The following is a 27,122-nucleotide window of genomic DNA, read 5'->3' as shown; positions in this document are numbered from 1 at the left end:
CCAAGTTCACCAGATTAGAAACGGCAAGGGCTCCTTCACATGCCCCGATATCCTCCTCGTTAACCAAAACACACAGACACCTCTCTGATGAAGCGGCACCTGCGAAGCGGGTGCGGCGAGGCGTTATGAAGTGTCAGAGATGGTGGGCAGTGCTCAGACACGGCACCAGGTGAGTTTGCAGCCTGACGGATACTGGGACTTCGAGTCCTTCCGTAGTTTAGCTTTGCACTGAGCAACCCAGGTTCACCAGAATAGAAATGGCAAGGGCTCCTTCACATGCCCCGATATCCTCCTTGTTAACCAAAACACACAGATACCTCTCTGACGAAGCGGCACTTGTAAATACAATACATAGACTTGAATAGGATTTTCAGTAAAATAGCAGGTAAGTTATTTTGGATTACTTTTCTTACTCAGTGCTTTATGCCTGGATGCAGTGCTGGGACATTTCCTGTAAACAGGTGAGTAAAAGCGTTTTTGGTAAATTGTAAAATTTAAAAGAATTTCTTTAGGTTTCAAAACTCCACACTTAGAAACTTTTACAGAAAAAAGTGTCAATGTTATCCTATGGAGGAAAATATTGTTATTGTTTTTTAGGTAACTATTTGATAGTGGTAGTTGAGGTTCTGGGGGTAGACTCAGGGGTCCCCCAGGGTCAGTGATGCACTCTTGGTGAACCCTCAGCAGCACTATGGCAGCTGGGTGCAGAGTGTTGAGGCCCCATGTTATCAAGCGGGGGATGAGGGGCCTCTGGATCAGGTCAGGGGTCACTGGATCTCAGGTCAGGATCACCAGGAGGACCTCTTCGTTGTGTTTATCCAAAAGCTCGGGTCGGGGAAGGCAGGTGCAGAGTGGGGCAGATTTGCGGTCTCCAGCTGCTGCCAGAGGTTGCAGGTGAACGAATCCGGTTTTCACAGGAGAAGCAGTCTTTGGAAGTGAAGGTAGGCTGGTCCTCTGGGGTTTTAAAGGTTGCTGGCTACAGGACACACCAGGATTTCACAGCGCAGGTTTGAGGGGGAGACATGCAGGTAGGGCTGGGGCCAAGTCAGTGGTTGTTAGCTGCTGCACGGCTGTTTGGTCTTTCTTCTTCTTTTCTTTTTGTTTCTTTTCTTGATCTAAACCTAGATTTAGGTGTGTTAGAGGTAGGTTAAAGGCAGGGACCAATGGGTCCCTTCCCTGGGGTAGGTACATCCCCTTTTATTCCCCCCCTCCAGTGGGAGAGGGCATGTGCCTGTTATCTTCAAGATGGTGTGGACTGAGAGTTGTGCTTCACCTTGCCTCCCCCACCTGAGGGGTGGAGTTGGCAGAGGTGGTAACACCTCTCTTCATCACTTGTTTTTCCTGCAGGTTCTCCCGCCCAAGTTGGGGGTCCAAACGATTGGGGACCAGTTGTATTGGGAAGCTCACAAAGGCGGCAAGCCAGAGGCGTGGTCTCTGCTTCTGGAGCGCAGCGCCGCTCCTGCTGCCTGCGTGACCATTCTGCTCCTGCCTCTGCTCCTGCCTCTGCTCTATCGTCTGTCCCCCCTGTGTTAGGGCTGCCTTTCCCCGCTTTGCCCAGCCTTTCTTTCTCCCTGGCTGTCCCTTGCCCAGTCCGCCGTTTTCCCGCTGTTTTTACCGCCGTTTTTTCTTCCCGCTGTGCCCCCGTCACCTCCCCGCTCCCCGCCGCTGTTCCCCTGTGGCCCCGTCCCCCTCCACCTGGAGCTCTCCCATTCGCCGCCCCGCTCCCGCCTCCCAGCTGCCCCTCCCTCGCTCTGCCCCCTCCACTCTCCTCTTATGGCAGAGTGGCCAACGCGCAGCGGTCACGCGCAGCGGGCGCGCCGATTGCGCGCCGAAGGTGCGCCAAAGGTAAGCCCGTCTGCGCCCGTCCGCGACTGGAACGCGCCCAGCGCCAGGACCCCTGGCCCCCGCAGTTCCCAGCCCACCCGCCGGACGTACGACGCCGCCACCCTCAACGCACTCAACGACGGCCGATTCCCGGGATGCTACCGTGCCACCCCGAGACGCACCCACGGACCCTTCGGCTGCAACGCCTGCAAGTTCACCTGCATCCGGACCTGCCACGCACCAGCACCCGCCAAGACGAACACCAGCAGCAACCACCTCAAGTGCATCCTGCTCAACACCCGCTCCGTCCACAGACACGCCATCGAACTCTGGAACCTCATCGACACCACAGCTCCTGACGTTGCCTTCCTCACCGAAACCTGTATGAACGCCTCCTCCGCTCCCGACATCGCCATCCCAGAGGGCTAGAAGATCACCCGGAGGGACCGCACCGCCAACCAAACGGGAGAAGGCATCGCCATCATCCACAGGGACACCATCCGCATCACGACCAACACCGACGGCATCCTGACCACCGCCGAACACCTACACTTCCAGATCCACACCGACCCGAAGACCACCCTCAGAGGCACCCTGATCTACCGACCCCCGGGACCACGCACACATTTCAGCGAGGATATCGCCGACTTCGTCAGCCCGCATGCCCTCCCCTCCGCTGACTACATCCTCCTGGGAGACATCAACTTCCACCTGGAGAACAACAACTATCACAACACCACCACCCTGCTCGACAACCTCGCCAACCTCGGCCTCAAGCAGATGGTGACCACCCCCACCCACCTCACCGGCCACACACTCGACGCCGTCTTCTCATCCAGCAAAGACATCGCCTTCACCCACGCCACTGGACTTCACTGGACGGACCACAGCTGCGTCCACTTCACCTTCAGAAGAACGACGACCCACCACCACCAGCAACAGGTTGCCCGTAGAAGCTGGAACAAGATCACAGCCGATCAGCTCGCCGCTTCCCTGAGCCAGCACCCTCCCTCCAGCTCAGCGAACCCCAGCCAGGCCGCCGACAACCTCACGAAGTGGATCAGCAACTGCGCGGACGAACTCGCCCCACTGAGGACCCCGCACAGCAGACCCGGCAGCAAGAAGGCCCCATGGTTCACCGACGAACTCAAGAGCTCCAAGAAGAACTGCCGAGCTCTCGAGAAAGCCTGGAGAAGAGAACCAACACCGGACAACATGACCACCCTCAAGCTTGCAACCCGGAAACACCACCAGCTGCTCCGCGCCACCAAGAAAACTGCCTTCAAGGACCGGCTGGACAACAACGCACACAACAGCAAGGAACTCTTCAACATCGTGAAAGAGCTCTCCAACCCCAACGCCGGAAACAACGACATCACTCCATCGCAAGAACTCTGCAACTCCCTCGCCTCCTACTTCCACAACAAGATCGCGGACATACACGACAGCTTCAGCACCCAACCGACGAACGCCACGACCGACACGACCGAACCAACGCCCCCCACCACCACCCTCCGCGCCTGGACCCACATCAGCACCGAAGACACCGTCCGCATGATGAACTCCATCCACTCCGGATCTCCGACCGACCCTTGCCCTCACCACATCTTCAACAAAGCCGACGATGTCATCGCACCCCACCTACAGGACATCATCAACACCTCCTTCACCACCGCCACCTTCCCACAGAGCTGGAAGCATGCCGAACTCAGCGCTCTACTCAAGAAACCAACAGCGGACCCCACCGAACTCAAGAATTACCGTCCCATCTCGCTACTCCCGTTTCCGGCCAAAGTCATCGAGAAGACCGTCAACAAGCAGCTGGCCGCCTTCCTTGAGACGAATGGATCCCTCGACCCCTCGCAGTCGGGCTTCCGGGCCAACCACAGCACCGAGACCGCCCTCATCGCTGCCACCGATGACATTCGAGCCCTGATGGACAACGGAGAAACAGCGGCCCTCATCCTCCTAGACCTCTCCGCGGCCTTCGACACCGTCTGCCACCGCACCCTAGTGCAGCGCCTCAGCAACGTCGGAATCCAGGAGAAGGCACTGGAATGGATCGTCTCCTTCCTCGACGGAAGGACACAGAGAGTCCGCCTACCATCGTACAAGTCAGAGGCCACAGAACTCATCTACGGCATACCCCAAGGTTCCTCGCTGAGCCCAACCCTCTTCAACGTCTACATGAGCCCCCTCGCGGCCATCGCACGTCAACACAACCTAAACATCATCTCCTACGCCGACGACACCCAGCTGATCCTCTCCCTGACCAACGACCCCGCCGCCGCCAGAGCCAACCTTCACGAAGCAATGAAAGAGGTAGCCGAGTGGATGTCGACCAGCCGCCTGAAGCTGAACTCGGACAAGACGGAAGTCATCATCCTGGGATCCTCGCCCTCCGCCTGGGACGACTCCTGGTGGCCCCCCGCCCTGGGCACCGCACCCAAACCGACAGACCACGCACGCAACCTGGGCTTCATCCTGGACTCCTCCCTCTCCATGACCAGGCAAGTCAACGCCGTCTCCTCGTCGTGCTTCAACATCCTGCGCATACTACGGAAGATCTTCCGGTGGATCCCCACCGAGACCAGGAAGACGGTCACTCAGGCCCTCGTCACCAGCCGACTGGACTACGGCAACGCCCTCTACGCCGGAACCACCGCCAAGCTCCAGAAGAGACTCCAACGGATCCAGAACGCCTCAGCCAGACTCATATTCGACGTCCCACGACACAGCCACATATCCGAACACCTGAGAGACCTGCACTGGCTCCCGGTCAACAAGAGAATCACCTTCCGTCTCCTCACCCACGCTCACAAAGCCCTTCACGACCAAGGCCCGAGCTACCTCAACAACCGCATCAACTTCTACGCTCCCAAACGACACCTCCGATCAGCCAGTCAAGCCCTCGCCGCCGTCCCCCGCATCCGAAGAGCGACGACAGGAGGAAGGTCCTTCTCCTACCTGGCCGCCAAGACCTGGAACTCCCTCCCGACCGACCTGCGCCTGACCCAAGACCACCTCGCCTTCAGGAAGAAGCTCAAGACCTGGCTGTTCGAGCAGTAGCAGCACCCCTCCACCCCCCCCCTAGCGCCTTGAGACCCTCCGGGTAAGTAGTGCGCTCTACAAATGCCTATGATTGATTGATTGATTGCAGCTTCCCCTTCGTGAACCGTGCTCATCCTGGGGGAGGAGGCTTGGCAGCTCGTCCCAGGGTGTGCGTTGTTTTAGGCCCCAGAGAGCAGCAGGCTCTCAACCCAGGGGTCCAGAAACATGTCTGGTGTGGGCAGCTATAAGCAGCCACTCGGCCTGGACAATAGTTGCGGGTTCGTTTTCAGGGCACTCATAAAAAATTAAATGATAAAAAAATGATTCAATGGGAAGTGAGATCTTGAGCAATGATGGGGAACAATATAAAGAGTAGAATTGGGGAAGTGAAAGCAGAGCATGTGAGGGAAACAGAAGAAAAAGCAGAGAGAGAAAAGAAAAAAAAGCATTCACCCCTCTTGAGTGCTGAATATAACATAAACAAGAGTGAGTTCCTTCAAGTCTTCAGTGGAAAAAAACTACTTATTCATTCAGAACATGTGAGGCCAACACATTCATGGACAACACGAATAAAAGAGTCAAAATCACAGTAGCAACCTGAGATAGAAAAGAAAGTAATTCTGTCGAAGCCTACTCTGTTGTATATTGGAAACAATTGGTCTGCAAAAGGACAGCTGAAACTGCCTATGTCAAGATCTAAAAAGGAGACCCTACAGGGGTAATACCCACAACTGAGAAAGAAACTCGCGGAGGGTAAAATGTATAATTTGTTACCCTTTTACCACACCAGAATAGCACATCACATTGCTCTGACCACCCATTTCCTGACTGTGATGTGAGTCTTAGGTTTATAACCTCAGCCCAAATGTAGGGGCAGTATTATCGGGACACTAGACAACTTTATTACCAGAGCAGCGGTTGTCTTAGAATGTGAAATAGTCCTCACCGAAAAGCTGCTATCTTTGGAATCTCTTGGCTCGAAGCGGTCCTCATTGGGCAACATTAAGAATGCTGTAACCCCAGATCAACCAGACAGCCAGAGATATAGCGGGGCTAGTTTGCCAGAAGTGAACACAGGATTAGATGGGTGTAACACCATCTCCTCTGTGAACATCACATTAGGCAGCAGTATATCATCTGCAGAAAGTGGGCCTGCTGAAATAAGTTCTACAAAGGACCTACTTGATCCCACACCAAAAATCCCACTAACATGCCCCAAACAACCCGGGAAAAGAAAGAGGGGTGGGGGACGACAAAAGGGCAGACGTCCAAAGGTAACCAAAACATCTAAAATTGTGGCAAATTTAACTCCCCCTGTAAATTCCTCATCAGCTAATGCCCTTAATGCTCTGCCGAGCGTACCCACAATAACCATCTCCAATGCCACCCTACAGCCACCTAAACGCCCTATACCAGTATCACATATCCCTGAAGGCCTCATAGCACAAGTGGAACAGATATTAAAGTAATTCATGCTTCCACTCACAGAGAGACTGAAGGTAATAAACGAGAACCTGGGAAAGTTACAACAGGCTACCCTTGATAACACTCATACATTGGAAAGGGGAAACGTCGTTTAGGAAGCAACTTTTAGCATGCAGTGCTATTACAACGCAGACTTTAAAACGCATTCCAATACAACGAATTACACTGGGGGGCGCTCTAGGATAGGGAATTGTTTTAATTTACTATCCAACACCTTCCCTAGTGCCCACGGGTACTGGTGTTGGAATAGTAAATTAAAATATTCACTATCCAACACCTCTTAGTCTAATGCGTTGTCATGGGATGCGTTTTAAAACTTGCGTTGTTGCAGCATGCGTGCTAAAAGCATGCGTTGTAACAACGTACATCCATTGGAAAGCCTGTCAGTCTGCATGAAAACTAGGGTCCTTGTCTCACACTTCATAAAACACACAGAGTCCAACAAAAGTCCACCACCAATGTCCCGTCCAATTCCTACTACTGTAGTTGAGGAGCAATGCATACTAAATAATAGGGAGCATAGCACAGAGGTTGAAGGAACTAAAATAACGGGAGATACAGGAAAAGAACACGCTGAGGGGGTAAACAGAAAATATTGGAAAAATAGCACTGCACCACTAACACAGGTCGAGGGAAATTTAAGCATAGATAAGACAACTAGAAGCGTGGAAAACCTCCCCGTTACTGACCTACTCCCCCAATCTACCCCATTGGGGATTGTACTGGGAAATGTACCACCCTACCCTGAGGGAGGTAAAGAGGATTACAGTCAACTTAAAAATATGGTAACCCACTGGTTGTCTCGCAACACTGGACAAGGACATACGGCCGTGTATAACATTATCATGGTCCATCGAGTATCCTGGCCCGGGCAGTTCTAGAAAATCGAGAAGGGGAGACTGTATAGTGATACATTTTAACAGTCCCGCGCCAGTAGAAAGGAAATTCAGGGAAGTGGAGTAAGGAACAGCTTCTAGGAGCCAAGATATAGAGATACTACCACTGGGTTTCTTTTACAGCAGGGTGACATAACTGGAATATGGGTCAATACGATAGGTCACTCTACTACAGGGATCAATCGAGGTTGGGCCCCTTATCTTTGGGACCAAATGGGGACCACACTTGGGGTGGACATGGCTATTCCCCGTTACCAGTGGGCCCAAATAGATACGCAGCTCTCTCTGGCCTTAATGACTGTGACTGACTGCGTGGGAAACAAGAAACACTAGCCCCTGAAAATAGCAGTAGTTCGCCCTCTGATTGGTATCTCTCAGATGACAGCCCAGCATCGGAGTTTTTGTCTGTGGAGCCAAACCCAGAAACACCCGTTCCCACCCCAGGAGTAGGGCCACGGTAAGATAATCTGCCTGAAAAAATAATGGCTGTTTCCCCTGGGGAGCATTTCGATGATTCTTTGGGTATAAATGAGTACATCCAGGATCACAATGTACTCTCTTGGAATATCGCGGGGCTGGCGGGAAAAGTTTCTGACCCCCTATGGGTGCAGTTCGCCAGCCACTTCTCGATAATATGTCTCCAAGAGACGTGGCTTGTTAACTGCAATATTTCGCTGGTGGGGTGTAGAGCTTTTTTTGTCCTAGCAATTCGAGCAAACAGTGGTAGAGCAATGGGAGGCTTGGCAATCTTTACTCCTTCCTTGGCCTTAAGATGTAGCACCAGGGTCATCCCTTTTGAAAACAGAAACATACAGGCTATCTCCTTGGGGCAAAAAGACATCATCATTTACGTGATAAATGTTTACAATGCCATCCATGAAGAAGAGGGTTGTGGGATCACCGAGTTGAATAATTTTGTTGAACAGCGCTGTGGCCTTTTTAGGAAGAACCTGATTATTGAAGGAGACTTTAACATGCACCCATGCGGCGACCCTAAGTTTAATGATATAGGGACTCTGGGTTTCCCGCTCATATCGGGACTTCATTTTGAGCATTCCAAACAGGAAAATGTTCTCAATGACATGCTTAACAAGTTCGATTTGTCCTCCGCAATGAGTTATGCTTCTCTGCTCAGTAAACAAAGGGAACCTACCTTTAAAGGTAGAGGAGGCTGATCCTTTATAGACCATACACTGCTTTCCAGAACCACCTTATCTCTCCTTCAGGGTTTCTCAATAATCCCAAGTGTATATAGCAATCACAACCAAGTCTGTGTGACCATGGGTGGGAGCATCATAAAGAAAAAGGGTCTAGTATTAGGTACTAACACGCTGCAACCAACTGATGGTGGGCGGCGGATAAAATGGAACCAAGTAATTCCGTCCCTTTTTAATGAAAAACTCAAAGATGTCTGCATAATGTCGACAGAACTTTCTTGTTGCCTTCACGATGAATCATCGGCTACTGGAATTCTTAAAGCCTTTGAAGGGATTGCCTCCAAAGTGGGAGGCATTTTATCTGCCCCAGGGAAACCCAGGGTGTTTAGTGATCCCAAATGGTTCTGTCCTTTATGCTCTAAAGCTGCAAGAGATCTTAAGGCAGGACTGAAAGAAACACCTAGGGATAGAACCCAGAACGGCATACTCCAAACAAATTATAAAAAAGTTCTGGCTACTCGAAAAATGGAGATGAAAGAAGCAATCTGGAGGGAGCTCCTAGATCCACTGACCCCATCTAGTAGCTCAAGATTCTGGAGCATTATCAACCGATCACCTTTTTAGCCGAAGGGGCTAAAGAAGTGGGCACCAACATATTGGAGGACGAATGGGTGTCTCACTTTGCTAACATTTTTAAAAGCACATCTATCCCACCATACCTTCCTGACAAGATTTCAGGCAAGGACGTAGTTGTGTTCTCTGTGAATGAAATGGAGGAGGGCATAAATAACCTTACAAACAAGAAGGCCCCAGGCCCGGATGGTATCCCCCGGACCTTTATAAATCAAGCACCTCCTTTTGGGCTCCGATCCTGGCTGCGGTGGGTAACGCCGCAGCTAAAGAACGATGCCCAACATCTTGGGGAGTCTCAACAATTGGCCAGTATTTAAAAAGGGAGACTGCAATTGTAACCATGAACTATAGGCCAATCTCCCTGATTGACTCTGTTGTAAAGGTTGTAGGGGGAGTCATATTAAAGAGACTGATTGCTTGGGCGGAGGAGAATAAGATCATCTCGGATATCCAGTATGGATTCCGACTGGCCACTCGACCATGGCACAATGCCTATATCTCTACCTGATCCTAGGAAAGTACACCATCGCTCGTTCAGGGACCATCTACATGGCCTTCATGAATCTTTTGTCCACTTTGACTGCGTCAATCGGGGAAAGTTGTTGCAATCCAAGGGGGCCATGGGAGTGGAGTGAAAATTGGTGGAATTTCTGATGGATCTGCATAGAGATACAAAGGCAAACATCAGATATACCATAGACCTCAAGGTAACTAGGAATTTAACATTGAAAGGAGGGTGCGACAGGGGTGTATATTGGCACCTTTCCTTTTTAATCTCTACATTAATGACCTAGAAGGATCACTGTTAGAAACAGGGGCTGACTACCCATATGTGGGACGGCGGGCCTGTCCGTCTTGCTATATGCAGATGACACAGTCCTCTTGGCTCATACCCCAAAAGGGTTACAAACCCTACTTGATGCTTTCCATGGGTTTATGGCTTGCAGAGACCTGTCCATAAATAACTCTAAGTCCTATGTGATGCAGGTAGGGTTGCGCCCAAAAAGACAGTATCCTTTCTTGGTGAATGGAGATAGGGTGCCAATATGCACAACCTTTTCATATCCGGGCATCCTAATAGATTACCGTTCAATTGGGTTGCACTCTTAAACAAGAAAAGGGGAGAGGTCACCAGGGCTAACGCTGCGCTATTCGGCTTTGCAGCCAAAATCGGCAATTGCCCCGTGGCTGCCATGTTAAAGATCTATCGAGCTAAGAGCATATCTATAGCCAGCTACGGGAGTGACCTATGGGGATATTCCGGACTTGCGGGTCTACAGGCGACAAAAACAATTTTTTAAAACAGTTATGGTGTGCTCCAAAGGGGCCCGTGAATCTACTAGTACACGAAGAAACCGGCATGCCTTTCATTTGTGACATTTTGGCTTTGCGTCCCCTAACTTTTTGGCTACAATGTTGGCTTAACAAACATCTTGATCTCACACATAAACTTCTTAAAGAGATCATGAGTTCAGATCACATGATTAAAATTCCATGGTTGAAATATTTAAAGATGTGTTTTAGTGAGCTGGGACGCTTGGACTTGTTTTTAAAACCTGATTAGAAATAGAGAGTAAGGTTCTATCTAACTTTACCTCTGCCTACCTCTGGGGATCCACTGGATGCTGTGGACATTATACCTCAAGTTGGTATAGTATCTATAGAGCCAGCTTCCTACACTGAATCTTTAAACCTGTGATGGATAGTGACTGCCACAGTCTCATACTCTCGTCTGCACCCTGCCCCTGTCAGTGGAGTGATTACAGTGAGTATTTTTGTTGGTGTCCAGGATTAGACACCGTTTGACTCTTGTGTATGTTTTGTTCCAATTCCTGACAGGTCTCGGATCACCAGGAAACATATGAGACTCTTGTGAAGAGGCAGCTGGACTTTGAGAAGGTGTACACAACACCAGGAAAGTACACAATCCAGGCAGCAGGGACCCCAGTACCAACCCCGGCTACAAAATAGTCTTCACACAGAACAGACATGGACTTCAGGTGGGTGATATGAAACAAGAACATCATGTGGCAGCATTGACACCCACTTACCTTTGGTACAGTTTTGCCCTACAGACTTCCAGGGAGGTGATTGTTTTCTGGCCAGTGATCAACCAACCACTTTTATTACAGCTTTTTTTAGCACAGAACCTTTGAAAATGAGCTCACAAATAAATATACCTTTGTCTTTAAATGAACTATTTGAAGACACATTACAAGACACATTACATAACATTACATTACAAGACCGGTGTTAGTGGCTCACTGTGCTCTGAAATCCTCAGGCTGGCACACTTTCAGCCAAAAGTATTTCATTCACAAGCAAGAACCTCCACCTTGGTTCCATTAGTAGTGCTCAGAGGGTGGCATGGGTGACACAGACTGGCACAGATGATGTATAGACACTGGCATGGGTGACATTGACTGGCAGAGATGATGTATAGACACTGGCGTGGGTCACACAGACTGGCACAGATGATGTATAGACACTGGCGTGGGTGACACAGACTGGCACAGATGATGTATAGACACTGGCATGGGTGACACTGTCTGGTAAAGATGATGTTTAGACACTGGCATGGGTGACACTGACTGGAACAGATGATGCATAGACACTGGCATGGGTGACACTGTCTGGTAAAGATGATGTATAGACACTGGCATGGGTGACAGACTGGCACAGATGATGCATAGACACTGGCATGGGTGACACTGACTGGAACAGATGGTGTATAACACACTGGCATGTGTGACACAGACTGGCATAGATGATGTATAGACACTTGCATGGATGACACAGACTGATACAGATGATGAATAGACACCGGTATGGGTTACACAGACTGGCAGAGATGAAGTATAGGCATGGGTTACAGAGACTGGCAGAAATGATGTATGGACACTGGCATGGGTGCTGTATGAAGGCTAATTGTTGGAAGAAACCCTGATTTCATGTTGGGGAAACACCGGACTCTACAAGGATGATACACAGCAATTTAATTGTGATGTCAATAGCAAATAGAACACGCCTTTGAGGAAACTTACCATCAGGCACCACTTTCTTACACCATTTTCTTCATGCACTTTGGTACATATTTAATGTGAAATATGATATGTTCTAGTTATGCTTTCAAAGTAAATGTCAATGAACCTAAATCCCCCTTTTTGTAGATTTAGCCTAACATTTCATTTTAATATAAAAGATATAGGGAAATATTCACAACAAATTGATGGAATGCGGCGTTTGCCTTCCTGGCTTAACATCGCGCTCCGCCTCTTCTGAAACGCAGGGTTGCACCATATTTACAGCAATACATGGAGCCTTGAATCATAGTGCAAGGGTATCAAAATTAAGGAGAGGATTGTTTATGTGTTTTTAAATGGCATTTTGTAACTTCTAGGTGTGCTGCTTAGTGTGGGAAGAGGCACATGACCATACCCACTTCAAATGGGTGGTAAACTGTAAGTGTTTTGTGGCTGCAATTGCGACCGCCAAACAATCTTACATTGAAGTGCGAGTCGCTATTAGGAAGGGACGCCCTTGCATGCCACTTTCTAATAGTAATCCCTATTTTGTGAGTTGGTAATAGGTCACTGACTCACAAAATAGGCGTTGTAAATTGGGCAAACCTATTGTGTGGTTTCAAACAGGCCGATTTCCTGTTTCCAACCACCAAAAACAGTCGTACATCTGGCCTTTAGAGCCTAGAATCCCATTTGATACTGTGAAAGTCAGTGCTATAGTTTAGCCCCAAATCTATCCTTTTATCAATTTTTGATGAAATGACACATTTTGCGCTAAAAAACCAATAGTGCAAAGAAACAAAAGCACTTCAAGCAACAGCCGCTGGCGTTCCGTTGTTCCTATGGGTGTGTGGTACCTTTTTACAGTAAATGGGATATTGCCAGTAAATGCTTACTACAAATGGCATATAATTGTGCAGAATTGGCATAATGGTGTAATTTTGGGAATTCATTGATTCATACCACCATAGTAGGGTGTGAGAGTGCGCACTTTAACATCACGGTGAGCCCCCATTTTACCTTTTCGGGACTACTAATCTATAGGCCGCCCGGTTCTGAGGGCGCCTTCCGCCACAGCCTCCCGGAGGTAGTCGCCTCACTTATTATGAAAACGGTTAACTTCACGATTATTGGCGACCTTAACCTGCACATGGAAGCTCCTCTTTCCAACTCGGTCCAATGCTTGTTGGCGGATCTTGAAGCATTCCAACTTAGCTAACTAGTACAATTACCTACCTACATTGGTGGTCACTTGCTAGATCCCTTTGTGACGAATCTCACCATCAATATCTCGGTGCTTCAACCGAGACCCATGGCCTGGACCGATCATTACATGATCGAAGCTCACATTCTCACTTCTACTCCTCCCCCCAGAAATAACGTTCCTGACATTCTCAAACGCCCATGGAGAAATTTAGATCTTGAGCATTTTCACCAGTTACTGATGAAACATCATCCCCAACCACCTACTGAAGTTACTAGTGGGTATGACAATTTCTGTGATTGGTTAAATCACTCATTAGATACCCTCATACCTGCCAAGTGGATTAAGACTAGATTGAGTCCCTCTAGTCCTTGGTATGACGAATCTCTCAAAAAGCTTAAATCTTCCTGCAAAAAAGCAGAACGTGCATGGCGCAAAAACTATGATGCTGACCTTAAGTCAGCCTATAGGGCCTGCACCAGAGTCTACCATCGGGCCATCTGTTCAGCTAGGGCGGCCTTTTATTCGCTGGAGATTAAGAACAGCACTAATCCCACCAAGGCTATCTTCAGGGTGTGCAATGACCTCACAAGCAAAAAGACCGATACCACTACTCTTGAAGCCTCATTAGCTCATTGTGAGGATCTGGCCTCGTTTTTTGTGGAAAAGGTGGAAGCCATTTATAGGTCATTCCCGCAGTCCCCTATCAGAGAGAACATCATTGTTTCTACGGCCGCTAAGCCACTGCTTATCATCCCTAGCCCTACTCTGGAGGAGTTTAAAGCTCTGACGTATAAAGTCAAATCTGGATCCCCGGATGATCCTATGAGACAGATTCAATTCCGGGAACTCGCCCAGTGCTGCTACCCTGCAATGCACAGTTTGATGGATCTGTCCTTTACTACCGGCAGTGTTCCTAGGGCATGGAAGCAGGCGACTGTCATTCCGATCCTCAAAAAGCCTGCCCTTGACCCCACTAAATCTGAACACTATCGGCCGATCTCCCTTCTTCCCTGGCTCGCTAAATTAGCAGACTCTCATGCTAACCAGATCTTGTCTTCCCATCTGCAAGAAACCAATATTCTGGATAATTCCCAGAATGGGTTTCGGGCGGGCCATAGCACCGAGACAGCGCTCTTGGTCATGGTGGAACATATTAGGAGGATGTTGGACAAGGGTCAGACGGCGGCACTGATCCTATTGGATCTTAGTGCCGCCTTTGATACGGTCTCCCACCAGATCCTCCTACACCGTCTCATGGAGGCTGGAGTTGGAGAGTTAGCACTTGATTGGTTTCGATCCTTCCTCGCGGATCGAACCTTTAAAGTATCTACTCCCCCCTTTGTTTCAGCCTCTCGTTCCATCCATCAGGGTGTCCCGCAGGGATCGGCCCTCAGCCCTACCCTTTTCAATTTATATGTTCAGCCACTGGCGGAGGTAGCCCACAGCTTTGGTCTCACCATAGTGTCATACGCCGATGATACTCAGCTGGCTGTGGCACTCAATAGTGATTCCAACATGGATACCCCTACCTTTCAGTCAGCCCTTAAAGCCGTGGCTGGCTGGATGGCTAACAACCGACTTCAACTTAATGCCTCTAAGACCGAGGTTATTATTTTTGGTAGGGAAAGTGGACTCTGGGGTGATCAATGGTGGCCATCTGAATTAGGCCCTGTTCCCAATCCCCGTGGCCGAAGTCAGGAATCTTGGGGTGTGGCTCGATGAGAAGCTCTCCTTCACATCCCACACAAAGCGCGTAGCTGGTACTTGTTTTGGTGCCCTGCATTGCCTCCGACCCATCTTCAAGTTTTTTGATGCGGATACCAGACAGATCATAGTCCAAGCTCTGGTTCTTACCAGATTGGACTATGCCAGCTCTTTGTTTTTGGGTGTAAATCAGGTGGAATTGGCTCGCCTTCAGAGGGTGCAAAACGCGGCGGCCAGGATGCTGGTCGGCCTTCCAAAATTTGTGTCTGCTCGCCGCACTATCCAAGACCTCCACTGGCTGCCTGTGGGGCAAATAATTAAGTTTAAAGCTCTTTGCTTGACTTTAAAAATTCTCAAGTCTGCTTCCCCCCCCATCCTATCGCAGACAATCCAGCACTATGTTCCTTCCAGAGCCCTTCGTTCCTCAGGCTCAAATCTTGCCTTGGTGCCACGCTTTAAAAGAGCAAGAATGGGCGGTCGCTCTTTTTCAGTGATGGCGGCAGCACTTTGGAATTCTTTACCTGCTACTCTCCGCTTCATTTCTGATCTGCTCCCTTTCAGGAAGGCTCTGAAAACCTTCTTATTCTCTTCAGTTTAGCTTTCTGCTTGGTCCACTTTTTCTGTGTTGTGTTTTACCATCTCCTGAAAGCGCCGGGACGCCTCTTGGCTGCGGCATCTGCGCGCTATACAAGCGATAATAACATAACATAACATTGTAAAACCTGATTTGATCTTCTTCCAAGGCTAGTGATGAAAGCTGAGTACACCCAGAGAGCAGACGCAGGCTCAGTTCTTGGAGTAATGAATATGATGCCCTTTCACGACCTCATCTACAAGAAAATACAAGTGCCACAAGTCATTTTGCTGCGCTGAGTTGCATCATTTTCAGAGCACAGGGATGTGTTGTATTAACATTAACACAACCATCTCTATGCTTTCCCCTGTGCTGGTGCACAATTGGCTGCCATGCGCCAGCGCAGGCCCCCTGGCGTCATTTTGCAGGAGTGCCTGCTCTGCGGGAATGATTGTTTTTGTGCAGGAGGGGCCTCCTTTCTTCACAAAAACAATCATTAATGGGATTTTCCTTTTTCGAAGCGTGCTCCAGAATATAGTGCACATAGAAAGAGGCAAGAACAAGGAGAAATGAAGCCGCTCTTGTTTGTTGCTTGTTTTAATTAGCTGCGAGCCATGCAGTACCACTCGGAAAAAATGGACATTCAACTATCCCTCTTAAATTTCTTGGTTATACATGTAGCCAAAATCGACAGCAAGCTGGCAGACATGAACTGCATGATAAAGAGGGTGCAAGCGGAAACAAAAATAGAACAGCCGAGCTGTGCATGCTACTCAATAGTGGACAAACTCACCACCATCCCTCAACTCCTGGGAGGTATACTGGCAGACCTAACACAGAAAACGGAAATAACAATCCCACATTCCAGGAACCGGGAAAGAGGGCCAAAACCCATATCTTGTACACCGCGGTGAACATTTAGCTACTGCAAACGTACAGAACCCACTAACTATTCCGAACAGTCAAAGAGGAGAATCCGAGCCAAACAGCCTAACTGGATCAGAAGACAACAAACCAACCCATGAGACTTACGCGGAGGCCCTAGGGAATCTCCCAAGGCAGCCTACCGCCAAACAGAGGACTGAAGCCCTGGCACAAACAAACATACAACCCGGACACACGCAAGGGCTAGTACCTGACACAGCGACAACTCCCCACAATGACTCCATCGGTAAGGCAAGCAAGGAAGAACTCAGGGCAGTAAACAAAAGATCACGAAAACAAAAAAGGAAAGGAAGAAAAAAGACTGCCAACATAAAAACATATTTCCATAGGTCAATTACGACCTCAGAAGTAGTAGCAGCAGAAGCTTCAGAAGAAATAGCGGCAGAAGAAACAGAAAATCCGCCCACGACTATAAAAACACCACCGGCCAGGAAGATGAAAGAGCCATCACAAAGAGAAAACTCCGCCAACTCAACACCAAGGGGGGGACCATTGGCAAACAACAGGAAGGGCCCCCGTAAAACAAGATTCCAGACCAATGCCCAACAAGACAAACAGGAAATGGCAGGGGGAGGAGCCAAAACCTGTCAGAGAAGAAAAGATATCCCACAGTCGGAAATGGGCACAAAAGACGACAAAAAATGGGAGACTGGTCAGGCGGAAGCAGTATAATACTGTTCATTCCAGACTATAAGTCAAGAGGGAGAGGAGACATCCTAAATCGAGGTAATATCTTACTCCTACTATCAACCTTTAGCAGTCTGACCGACATCAGCACCAAAGACCTAGCGGCAGTGGAATTTATCCACAGCAACCACCTGTCAAACCTGGAGGTCACAAAACACAACATGGGCAAGGAATGAAACAGCAGAGAGAATTATGGGCTTTGAAACACATTTTCTATCGTGGGGGATACGCCTAAAAAGAATGGAAAAAACAGGTATCCGGAAACACTAAGTCAGGCACACAAAGAGAGACAAACCCATAATTCAACAAGCATGCCACTTCTAGCAAAAACTGAAAGTGTCTTAAAGGGGGCCAGAAGCCTCTCAATGTCCAGGATGACCCCTCTGTCCAACAGGCAAGAGCAAGGCCCAACGGAACAAGATGATTGGAACTGGATAGCGAGGACAATCAACACAAGGGCCCCAAAGTCTTGACAAAATACTCAACAGAATATCATAACACAGCAACAACTAAGAATATGCTCTTGGAATATAAACGGCTTAGGAAACAAAATAGATGAAGTTCAGCTATTTTCCTACCTCCAAAAATTCGACATAATAGGCCTACAGGAGACCTGGCTAGAACAAGCACATCACATTCAAGGCTTCAATAAGGCCAGCGAAAAGAAACGCCAAATATGGCCATCCAAAAGGTGGCCTAACAATATACACTGCTATAAAGAGCTTCAATGAATCGAAGTACATAAACGTGAAACAGACAGGCAATAATAGCACTCTCACAGTAGAACTAGAAGTGCGGGGAAAAGATCTAAAACAAAAACTAAGGCTGATGAACGTATACCTACATCCCTGGGAAAAAAAAATAGGAATGAACCTCCTGGTGGAAGTGATCCCAAAAACATTGACAGAGACAGCAACTCCCAGCCTTATAGTAACAGGGGACTTAAACATGTTCTTGGGAGGGACCCAAACAAGTGACATATCGCTAGAAGAACTGTTCCTGGCATGGGACATTCCACAACAAGCAACAAGCAAATGGTGCAACCGAAGCCGGTTGGCAAGGTCAAGCATAAAGGATCTAGAACAACACAATCTGGCAGCATTAAATGGCCGCTTCACAAATGACTGCCCCCGTCAGCTACGTTTCACAATGCAACAGTTAGCTCCACCTTAGACTTTACATTTGTATCCCTGCAACTCATTGTGAAAGTCACCGGCGTCCGAATAGGCACATTGTCAGCCAGCGACCACTTGCCTCAAGAATTCTGCCTTAACTTCCAGGGGGTTGTGCAACCCAGGCCAGCGGAAAATGTGGGATGTTCACTGTCAGTGGCACAGAAAAGAATTAAATGCAACACGTCAAAACCTGGAAGGCTTCATAACTGATGCAAAAAGCCGGTGGGAAAAGTGTATTGCAAACGCCTGGGAACAATTCACGAAGAGCCTGGGACAGTCTCACACAAGGAAACCCAAGACTCATCACCAAATCTGCAAAAGCCAAGGAAAGAGAACTGATTCAGCTGGCAACTGCGACAAGGCCTGAAAGCAAACCATGGAGATAAAGTTCCTTAAAAGTAACATCAACAAACTACCGCGGAAACTAAACCGTGACGGACCGGGCACTGCAACTGCAAAAGCTAAAACAGGGCAAAAAGAGAACAATCTGGCAGCAAAAAAGGGAGGCAGAGGATGAGCTATGGGCGAGACTTCTACACGATGCTAAAGGAACCAACACAAGCGGAAGATTCTGGAAAACAGTTAACTCACTCCAGAACTCCAGGATCCCCACCATCGATTCCAATGTAACTGAGGAAGCCTGGGCCAACTATCTTCAGACTCACTTCAACACTATGCCACAGTCTGCAACAACCAGCCGATCGGATATGGTCAAAAAAAGCCCAGCACGGTCAACACAATTGGTCAATAATTCATTAGACCCAACTGAAAAACAAATAAAAAGAAGGATTAGGAAGGGGAAAGAGGAGAGGGCGCCATGGCCCCAACGGGATTCCCCCAACACTGTATCAACAAAACCCAGATTACTCGGCAGCGGCATTAGCGCCACTCTTCAAACAGATAATAGACACTGCAACAATCCCAGCGTCATGGAAAGGTTCCATAATAGCACCAATACACAAGAAGGGCAACGTAAAGGATCCAAAAAAACTACAGACTAACAGCCCTTATCGACAATGAAGCAAAATACTATGCTGGTCTCCTATTAGAGGAGCTCCTGGACTGGACGGACGAAAACACAGTAATCCCAATACCCATACGGGATTCCACAAACAAATGGGCACAATGTCAAACATGTTCGCTCTCTCACTTCTCATTGATGCCACTAAGGCAGCCAATCTGCCCATGTCCGTATGCTTCATCGACTTTACCTCAGCGTTTGACACCCTTAACAGAAACGTATTATGGTCAAAGCTGGAAGAAAGGAACATTCCATCAGCTCTTCTTACACAGCTGATCTAATTACACACGGACACATGGGTTCAAGTCAAGCTAGGGCCGGGGGATCTCCTGTCAAGAAAAATAATGACTACAGAGGGCCTAAAACAAGGCTGCGTCCTAGCACCAATACTATTTAACATCTTCATGTCAGACATAGCGCAGCAGCTGGACTGAACTAACTCTCATACTCTAAGCATAGGCGGTCTCACCCTCTCCAACATAATGTATGCAGATGACATTGTCCTAATCAGCAGAACACCATAGGACTACAACATCGGATCAGCACCATGTTTAAGTACTCAATAGACACCAGCTGAAGCATTAACCTCTCAAAAACCAAAATAATGAGGATTAACACAAAAACCTCGTCAGCAGGGTTCCACTGGCACATGGGAGAGACCACGCTGGAAATAATGAACGAGTACAGGTACCTGGGGGTAATTCTTGACAGAAAGGGCTCATTCCAACAGCAAAAGGAACAGCACAATAGCGAAGGCCATGAGAATGATCTTCAGCCTGCGTAACTACACCTCGCAGGCACAAATAAGGCTGGAATTTGGCCTGAGAAATCAAACGTTGGAGTGATGGGTGCCTACGCCAAAAGATGGCATAATATCCAGAGAGGAGAAACCACTACCCTTAATCACCATCTATGGAATGAGATGGAAAGCAAGAGCAATAGTGCAGCTGCGAAATATCTTAAGCACTCCATAAACTCCTTGTGCCTACAAGAAGCCTGGAAGTTCAGTGGATCTCACAACACCTTCAAACAGTTAGTTAACAAATCAGTCAGATCTATATCGCTAATCGAGGACAAAGCGAGTCTAGCTACCCGGGCTCATGGCTGGACAGTTATCCAAAGCTACACAAGCAGCCTCTGCCAAAGCTATCTAGGAGTCGGGTTCACTTGGCGCACAAAGGAAAAGTTCCTACGCTTACGGCTGGGCCAACTTCCAGTAAAAAATCACCCCCCCAAAGTCACACTACATTACCCCCTGGTTAAAATCCCTTCTGGAACGGTCTCTTTTCAAGATGGGCTGTCTGATCTTCATGTCACTGGCTGGCACAGCCCCTGTTTTCATCAACACAAATTTTCAACACACTGTTTCAAATTGGATGGCTTCCAACTGCCTCCAATGTAATGTCGGGAAGACAGAGGTAATGCTCTTTGGGAAAGTTAGCATACTCTGGTCTCCCCACTGGTGGCCTCTAGACTTAGGACCAGTACCCTCCCCAAAAATGACTGTTAAAAATCTGGGTGTGAAACTGGACCAAAATCTAACCCTAAAAGAACACGCAAACGTGATTGCAGGAGCTTGTTTCCGCACCATTGGCCTGCTCAGACGAGTTTTCCCTCTCTTACCGGACACCTACAGAAAGACCCTTGTACAGGCCCTGGTAATAAGTCAATTAGACTATTGTAACGAGCTCCTGATACTAGCTAACGAGGATGCCATTAATCGACTACAGGTGGTTCAGAACACGGCAGCCAGACTGATTCTGAACGCTCCCACAAGAACACCTTCTAGACCCCTGCTGAGAGAACTTCACAGGCTCCCAATACGCCAACGTGTCAAATTTAAAATCTGCTGTACTGTCCATAAGTGCCTGTTTGGAAACGGCCCCAACTACTTAACCCAAAAACTACAGCTTTACAAACCGGACCGCGATCTGCGGTCAAGCAATCAACTTCTATTAAAACCCCCCCTAATCAAAAAGACCAGACAAGGCGGCCGAGCCCTCTCCCTAGTGGGGCCGACCTTGTGGAACAATCTGCCCCTTAGCCTCAGACAGATCACAAATCACCTATCCTTTAGAAAAAGGCTAAAAACCAAGTTGTTCATAGAGGAATAACTAACTGTAGGCCCACCATAGTAGCCTCAGCTCATCTGTAATGCCCTTGTTTTTCTCACCATCCTAGCGAGCAAAGCGCGGAGATACCCAGACTGGGTCGATTCTTGCGCTATACAAGAAATTAAATAAATAAAGATCAGCGCCTATGTCCTTGGCAGAAGCCTTCGTTCTTCTTCCCATCACCTGCTTCGTGTTCCCCGGTTTCATAGGAAAAAGCACGGCGGATCCAGATTTTCTACTCTTGCCCCCCTTTTCTGGAATGCTCTAACGCTTGCTATTACATCTATTCCAAGATACCTTGACTTTAGTACAGCTCTCAAGACCCATCTGCTCTCCCTAGCCTGGTAGTAGTGCGCCTAATAAATCCCTTTCAACTTCAACTTCAATTTGCTTCAACCTTGATTGTGATTAGTTTATTTTTATATGACATCCTGCCCGCGGCACGCGCATGGCCGTTGGACAAGATATCACTCACTTTTCCCCTACATTAGGATGGATTTTTCTCTGTATAAACGTGAGTTGTTTGCAGCAGAATCACAAATGCAAACCTTCTAGAGTTCCCTTTGATGTGGCAGCGCGGCACCACCAGAGCCCCGGTCAGTGGACTTTTGTGACCCACTTGTTGCTGTTTTGTGAAAGCCCCTCTCTTTGTTCCTCTTACATCTTTACTATCCTATTTTAGTGTTCGCCGAGCAGCTGCTCAGGGAGTCTTCTCTACCTTGTCAGTTCCTGCTAACCAGATGCAAAAGCAGCGCTTGTCGCGTTGCTGTTTGTGTGCGTTTTGGTGTCTGTATTTTTGCAAGTGTGAGGCATCAGTGGAAGCTTCAGAATGCACGACTGTAACCAAAATAGTGGGTCTGGTTTCCCTTACAGCGCACACATTGCACACCACTAGCGGGATGCTGTTTTTAAATTTAAGTTAGGCGTGTTTCTTGTGCCTTGTTTGTCCGCCCCACCATCCCTCCCACATTGCAGTTTTTTTCATTTCACCCTTAAAGGGCGTACACACCACTCACGGGACGCTGTACTTTAATTTACATTCAGTATGTTTCCGTTGAATTTTTTTTATATAGTCTGGCAAAGCAGCTCGGTGGCAAAACGGGATCCCTGCGGGTCCTTTAAGACTTTATCAGAGGAGGCTCCTCACTTATCACTGCAGTGTGTGGGGACGGGCAGTCCCGCCAAAGAACACAGAGTTAATCAGGCTGAAATTTCACCCCCCCAAAAAAAGAGGTTTCTGTCACGATCCAGAACATCTGTGTAATATTTTCGTATCTCAGTGGGGGTCAGGGTGACATATGCCATTCCTCATTCACGCGGCTAACTCCACAGTCTGAATTCTGTTTCGAGACCTGACATATTGCGTGTTTTGCATCATTCCCGGTTTGGCAGGCTCGTACCCCCAGGCCATATTTGCGGGCATGGGGAAGTGTGCAGAAGGGAGCGGGGGAACTGTATGAGTTGCCAGTGAACACGCCTGGCACTGGGCCATGGTGGGAGTGACCGAGAAACGTTTGTTCTTCATAATATTGTTCTAATATCTAAGCCAAGGATACATCTCAGTGAGTTGAGCAACAAAAGGAAGTGTATGTATGTGTTTGTGTCCTTGTGTATCTGTGCGTGCGCGTGTGTGTATGTGTGCGTGAGTGTATGTGTGCGTGTGTATGTGTATACGTGTGTGTATTGGCATGAGTATCTTTCTCTGTAGATCGAAGGTTACCATCTCCGCAGGGCCCCCTCTGCCTTTCATCCTTCTTTGTTTGGTGTCATCCTCCCTCTGACACCTCATTGCAGTACCCGCTGCCTGTGTGTGGCTCACGACCCTGCCACAGACCCTAGAGACTGAATACACACAGCAGCAGTGAGTGCTGAGATGCTGAGCAGTCTGCCTGGCAGCACAGTCCCAGCATGCCCCGGGGGGCCAGTGACACTCCTTCAGCTACACTGGCTGCCAGTGAGGGCACGAGTCTCCTTTAAAGCTCTGTCAGTTGCCCTCGCAGCCTAAGACCGGCCAAAGTTACCTTCTGAACAGGACGCGCCCCACACACACCCATAAACACCTCCCCAAAAGAGCCCTATGCTCCCAGTCGGCCCATTTCCGGTCCACTCCATTCACCAGTAGAAAGAAAAGGGCGGGTCTGCTGCTCGCGATGGCAGCTAAACTCTGGAAGGAGCCTCCCTTCGCCCTCAGATGCATCCCGGATCACAAATGATTCCACAAACCATTGGAAAGCCGCCTGTGCCTAGTGCTGCGTGACACTCGTAAGGGCAGATTTATGAGTTCTGGCGCATCGCTGCAAATCAGCAGGGATGCGCCAGAACTGATGCGTCATGCAATTCCCTCCTTGCGGCACCACAGATGCGCCGCATTTACAATGCGGCGCACCATGGTGCAAGGAAGGGCAGATGCATGACGTATCTTGTGGTGTACGGGCGGCGCATTGCTGGAGTAGCGTCGCAAGTGCGACGCAACTCCTGCAATGTATAGAGGACACCCATACATAACGTGGTGCGTCACTCCTTACGCCTGCTTCAAGCAGGCGTAAGGATTTGACCCAGCAGCGTCCTAAAACTGACTCAGTGAAATCTTCTAGATTTCACTGCGTCAAGTTTTACGGGGCTTTCCTACGAGGGAACGCCCACCCTGCGACAGAACGCCCACATGAAACCTGACGCAGGTTTCATGTGGCGCAGGGCTTTACAACGTGACGCATCTGCCTAGATGCCTCACGTTGTAAATAGGTCGCAGGGATGCGCCACGTTTCCGCGCCGTTGCGTGACGCAACGGCGGCGTAAACGTGGCGCAAGTCCAACATAAATCTGCCCCTTAGTATCCAGGCACTCTACGAATCCTTCCATTGAATCAGTCATTGGGGCGCTATACATACGGTTGTTACTGAGGTGTGTACTTCAGGGAGGGGGCACTAGTTGCTTTCATCTCACTGAGGGTCTGGACTGGCCTTAGATAGGCCACTGGCTGGCTTCAGATGTGTGACCCTGGCAAAGCGGCCCCAGTCTCCCGGGGAGGGGGGGGGGGGGGTCTGCCAGAGCCAGCTCCCTTCTGCAGAGTCTTGCCCTGATGACCTTGAATAATTCATATTGTTGCAAGTACGAATTTCCTTTAATTTATGTTTAATGTGTATGGTGTATGGGCGTCTATTACAGTCATTTTGCAGAGAAATGTTTTTCCTTTTCAACACTGCGCAACCTCTGATTATTTTCTTTGAGATGAAGAGCAGTTAGCAGGGCTGTGTTTCCTTGCACTCTCCTTCGTGTGTTTCCCCTGCCAAATACGTGTGGTTTGCGTGAAAGGTCTGCAGACTTATCCTGCTCGTCTGCGGCAGCTCGTGGGCTCTGTGGCGCGGCCATGGAGGAGGGGAGTGGTGGGGGGGGGGGGGGGGGGTCTCCTTATCTCCTTTGCATTTTAAACCCTTAATTAACCTCAGCCAGACGCAGACCGTCTGGCTGAGGCTCTCTCGGTTACTATGGGTTTCCGTTTCATTTTGCAACATAACTTCTGTCATCCTGTTAATTCATAAATGCATTTAAGAATGATCAGACTGACAAAACAAATGTTGCAAAAAGAAACGGACCCCGGAGCAACCAAGAGTGTCTCAGCAGACGGTCAGCCTCTGGGGGATGTTGAAGGCAGCTCTGATCACGGCGCCTCCGGCAGAGCCCAGAACTGGAAAACTAATTATCTGCTGAGTGCAGGAAGCACAGAATACGCTCAGTTAAAAAAAGAAACATTTGGGACTAAAAGTAACAATATACCATCTCACATGCAGGCTTTAATAAAATCTGTTGGAAATCCCTTCCATTGCACGCACACTGTCTTTTCTTAACCTCTTTAGAGGTTCCTTTCCACACTGACCAGTTTCCCTCCCTTTTTCTACCAAATTGCATCTTAACACCATCAGACTAGTGGTGAATGAAAACCTCCTATATCTTTAAATTTCATTTTGATGACCTAGAAGGTCCCAAAGGTGTGTGTGTGTGTGTACATGGGAGGAGCTGTATGGGGTATGTGTGTGTGTGTGTACATGGGAGGAGCTGTATGGGGTATGTTTGTGTGTGTGTGTGTGTACATGGGAGGAACTGTATGGGGTATGTTTGTGTGTGTGTGTACATGGGAGGAGCTGTATGGGGTATGTTTGTGTGTGTGTGTACATGGGAGGAGCTGTATGGGGTATGTTTGTGTGTGTGTGTACATGGGAGGAACTGTATGGGGTATGTTTGTGTGTGTGTGTACATGGGAGGAACTGTATGGGGTATGTTTGTGTGTGTGTGTACATGGGAGGAGCTGTATGGGGTATGTGTGTGTGTGTGTATGTTCTTTCTGCCTGTGGATATGAAACTTTGCAAGCATGTCGGTCTACCTTTGTGTGCTAAAGGCCATCTGTTGTTTGCTCTGAATAGTGCACGCAGGTGTTCCTGGGTGTGTTTATTTGTTTTATGGCTCTTCAATCCCTGGCAAAACATGCACCCAGGATAATATCCTGCACAGCTAAAACTTAAGGTCCCAACTCCGAGACCTATTGGCTATGCCAAAGCTTGTTTAAAAATTGCTTTTGTACATCTAGATTGAATTAAATATAATAATGATTATAGTAAAATCAAAAAGATTACCTGTTTTTTATAATGCTATGGTCCACATCAGTTTAATCTCGATGTTTATTTAGTTTCTTACAAAGTATGTAAACACAATATTTTGATTCTTAATACGTTCTCTGCTATTTTTAGGTGTTGCAATATTTTGGTTCCAAATATCATGTCAATGAAATGTGTTCGCGGGGGCTATTATAGGCTCAGCAGAAGCAGTGTTATAGGGGCTGGGGCAGTGTCACTCTGAATGAGGTGCATGAAAAGGCACTATACAGTGTTTTTTTATTCTGGGTGTCTGCCTAAGGTCCCTGCATGATGCCTGTCTGTTTCTTGCATTCTGCTCCTGCGTATGGTTGTTTATTTAGGCTGTCTGCCTGGGGTCCCTGCATGAGGCCTGTCTGTTTCATGTATTCTGCTCCTGCGTATGGTTGTTTATTTAGGGTGTCTGCCTGGGGTCCCTGCATGATGCCTGTCTGTTTCATGTATTCTGCTCCTGCGTATGGTTGTTTATTTAGGGTGTCTGCCTGGGGTCCCTGCATGATGCCTGTCTGTTTCATGTATTCTGCTCCTGCGTATGGTTGTTTATTTAGGGTGTCTGCCTGGGGTCCCTGCATGATGCCTGTCTGTTTCATGTATTCTGCTCCTGCGTATGGTTGTTTATTTAGGCTGTCTGCCTGGGTCCCTGCATGATACCTGTCTGTTTCTTGCATTCTGCTCCTGTGTATGGTTGTTTATTTAGGGTGTCTGCCTGGGGTCCCTGCATGATGCCTCTCTGTTTCTTGCATTCTGCTCCTGCGTATGGTTGTTTATTTAGGGTGTCTGCCTGGGGTCCCTGCATGATGCCTCTCTGTTTCTTGCATTCTGCTCCTGCGTATGATTGTTTATTTTGGGTGTCTGCCTGGGGTCCCTACATGATGCCTGTCTGTTTCATATATTCTGCTGCTGCGTATGATTGTTTATTCTGAGTGTCTGCCTGGGGTCCCTACATGATGCCTGTCTGTTTCTTGCATTCTGCTGCTGC

General features: G+C 48.5%; 1 protein-coding gene across 1 annotated transcript in view; it reads left to right on the top strand.

Moving 5' to 3' along the window:
* LOC147725829 (uncharacterized) overlaps positions 1 to 27,122 on the top strand; it is a 278,179-nt gene that overhangs the window by 204,966 nt on the left and 46,091 nt on the right. Inside the window, 1 exon segment of the mRNA XM_086963363.1 lies at positions 10,886 to 11,046. Within this exon segment, the coding sequence (XP_086819489.1) occupies positions 10,886 to 11,017 (132 nt within the window). The 3' untranslated portion in view covers positions 11,018 to 11,046.

Source organism: Lissotriton vulgaris, chromosome 3_1, assembly GCF_964263255.1.
Source record: "Lissotriton vulgaris chromosome 3_1, aLisVul1.2, whole genome shotgun sequence".
NCBI classification, from domain to species: Eukaryota; Metazoa; Chordata; class Amphibia; order Caudata; family Salamandridae; genus Lissotriton; species Lissotriton vulgaris.
The sequence above is the reverse complement of the archived record's forward strand: the minus strand, read 5'-3'. Positions and strand labels throughout refer to the sequence as shown.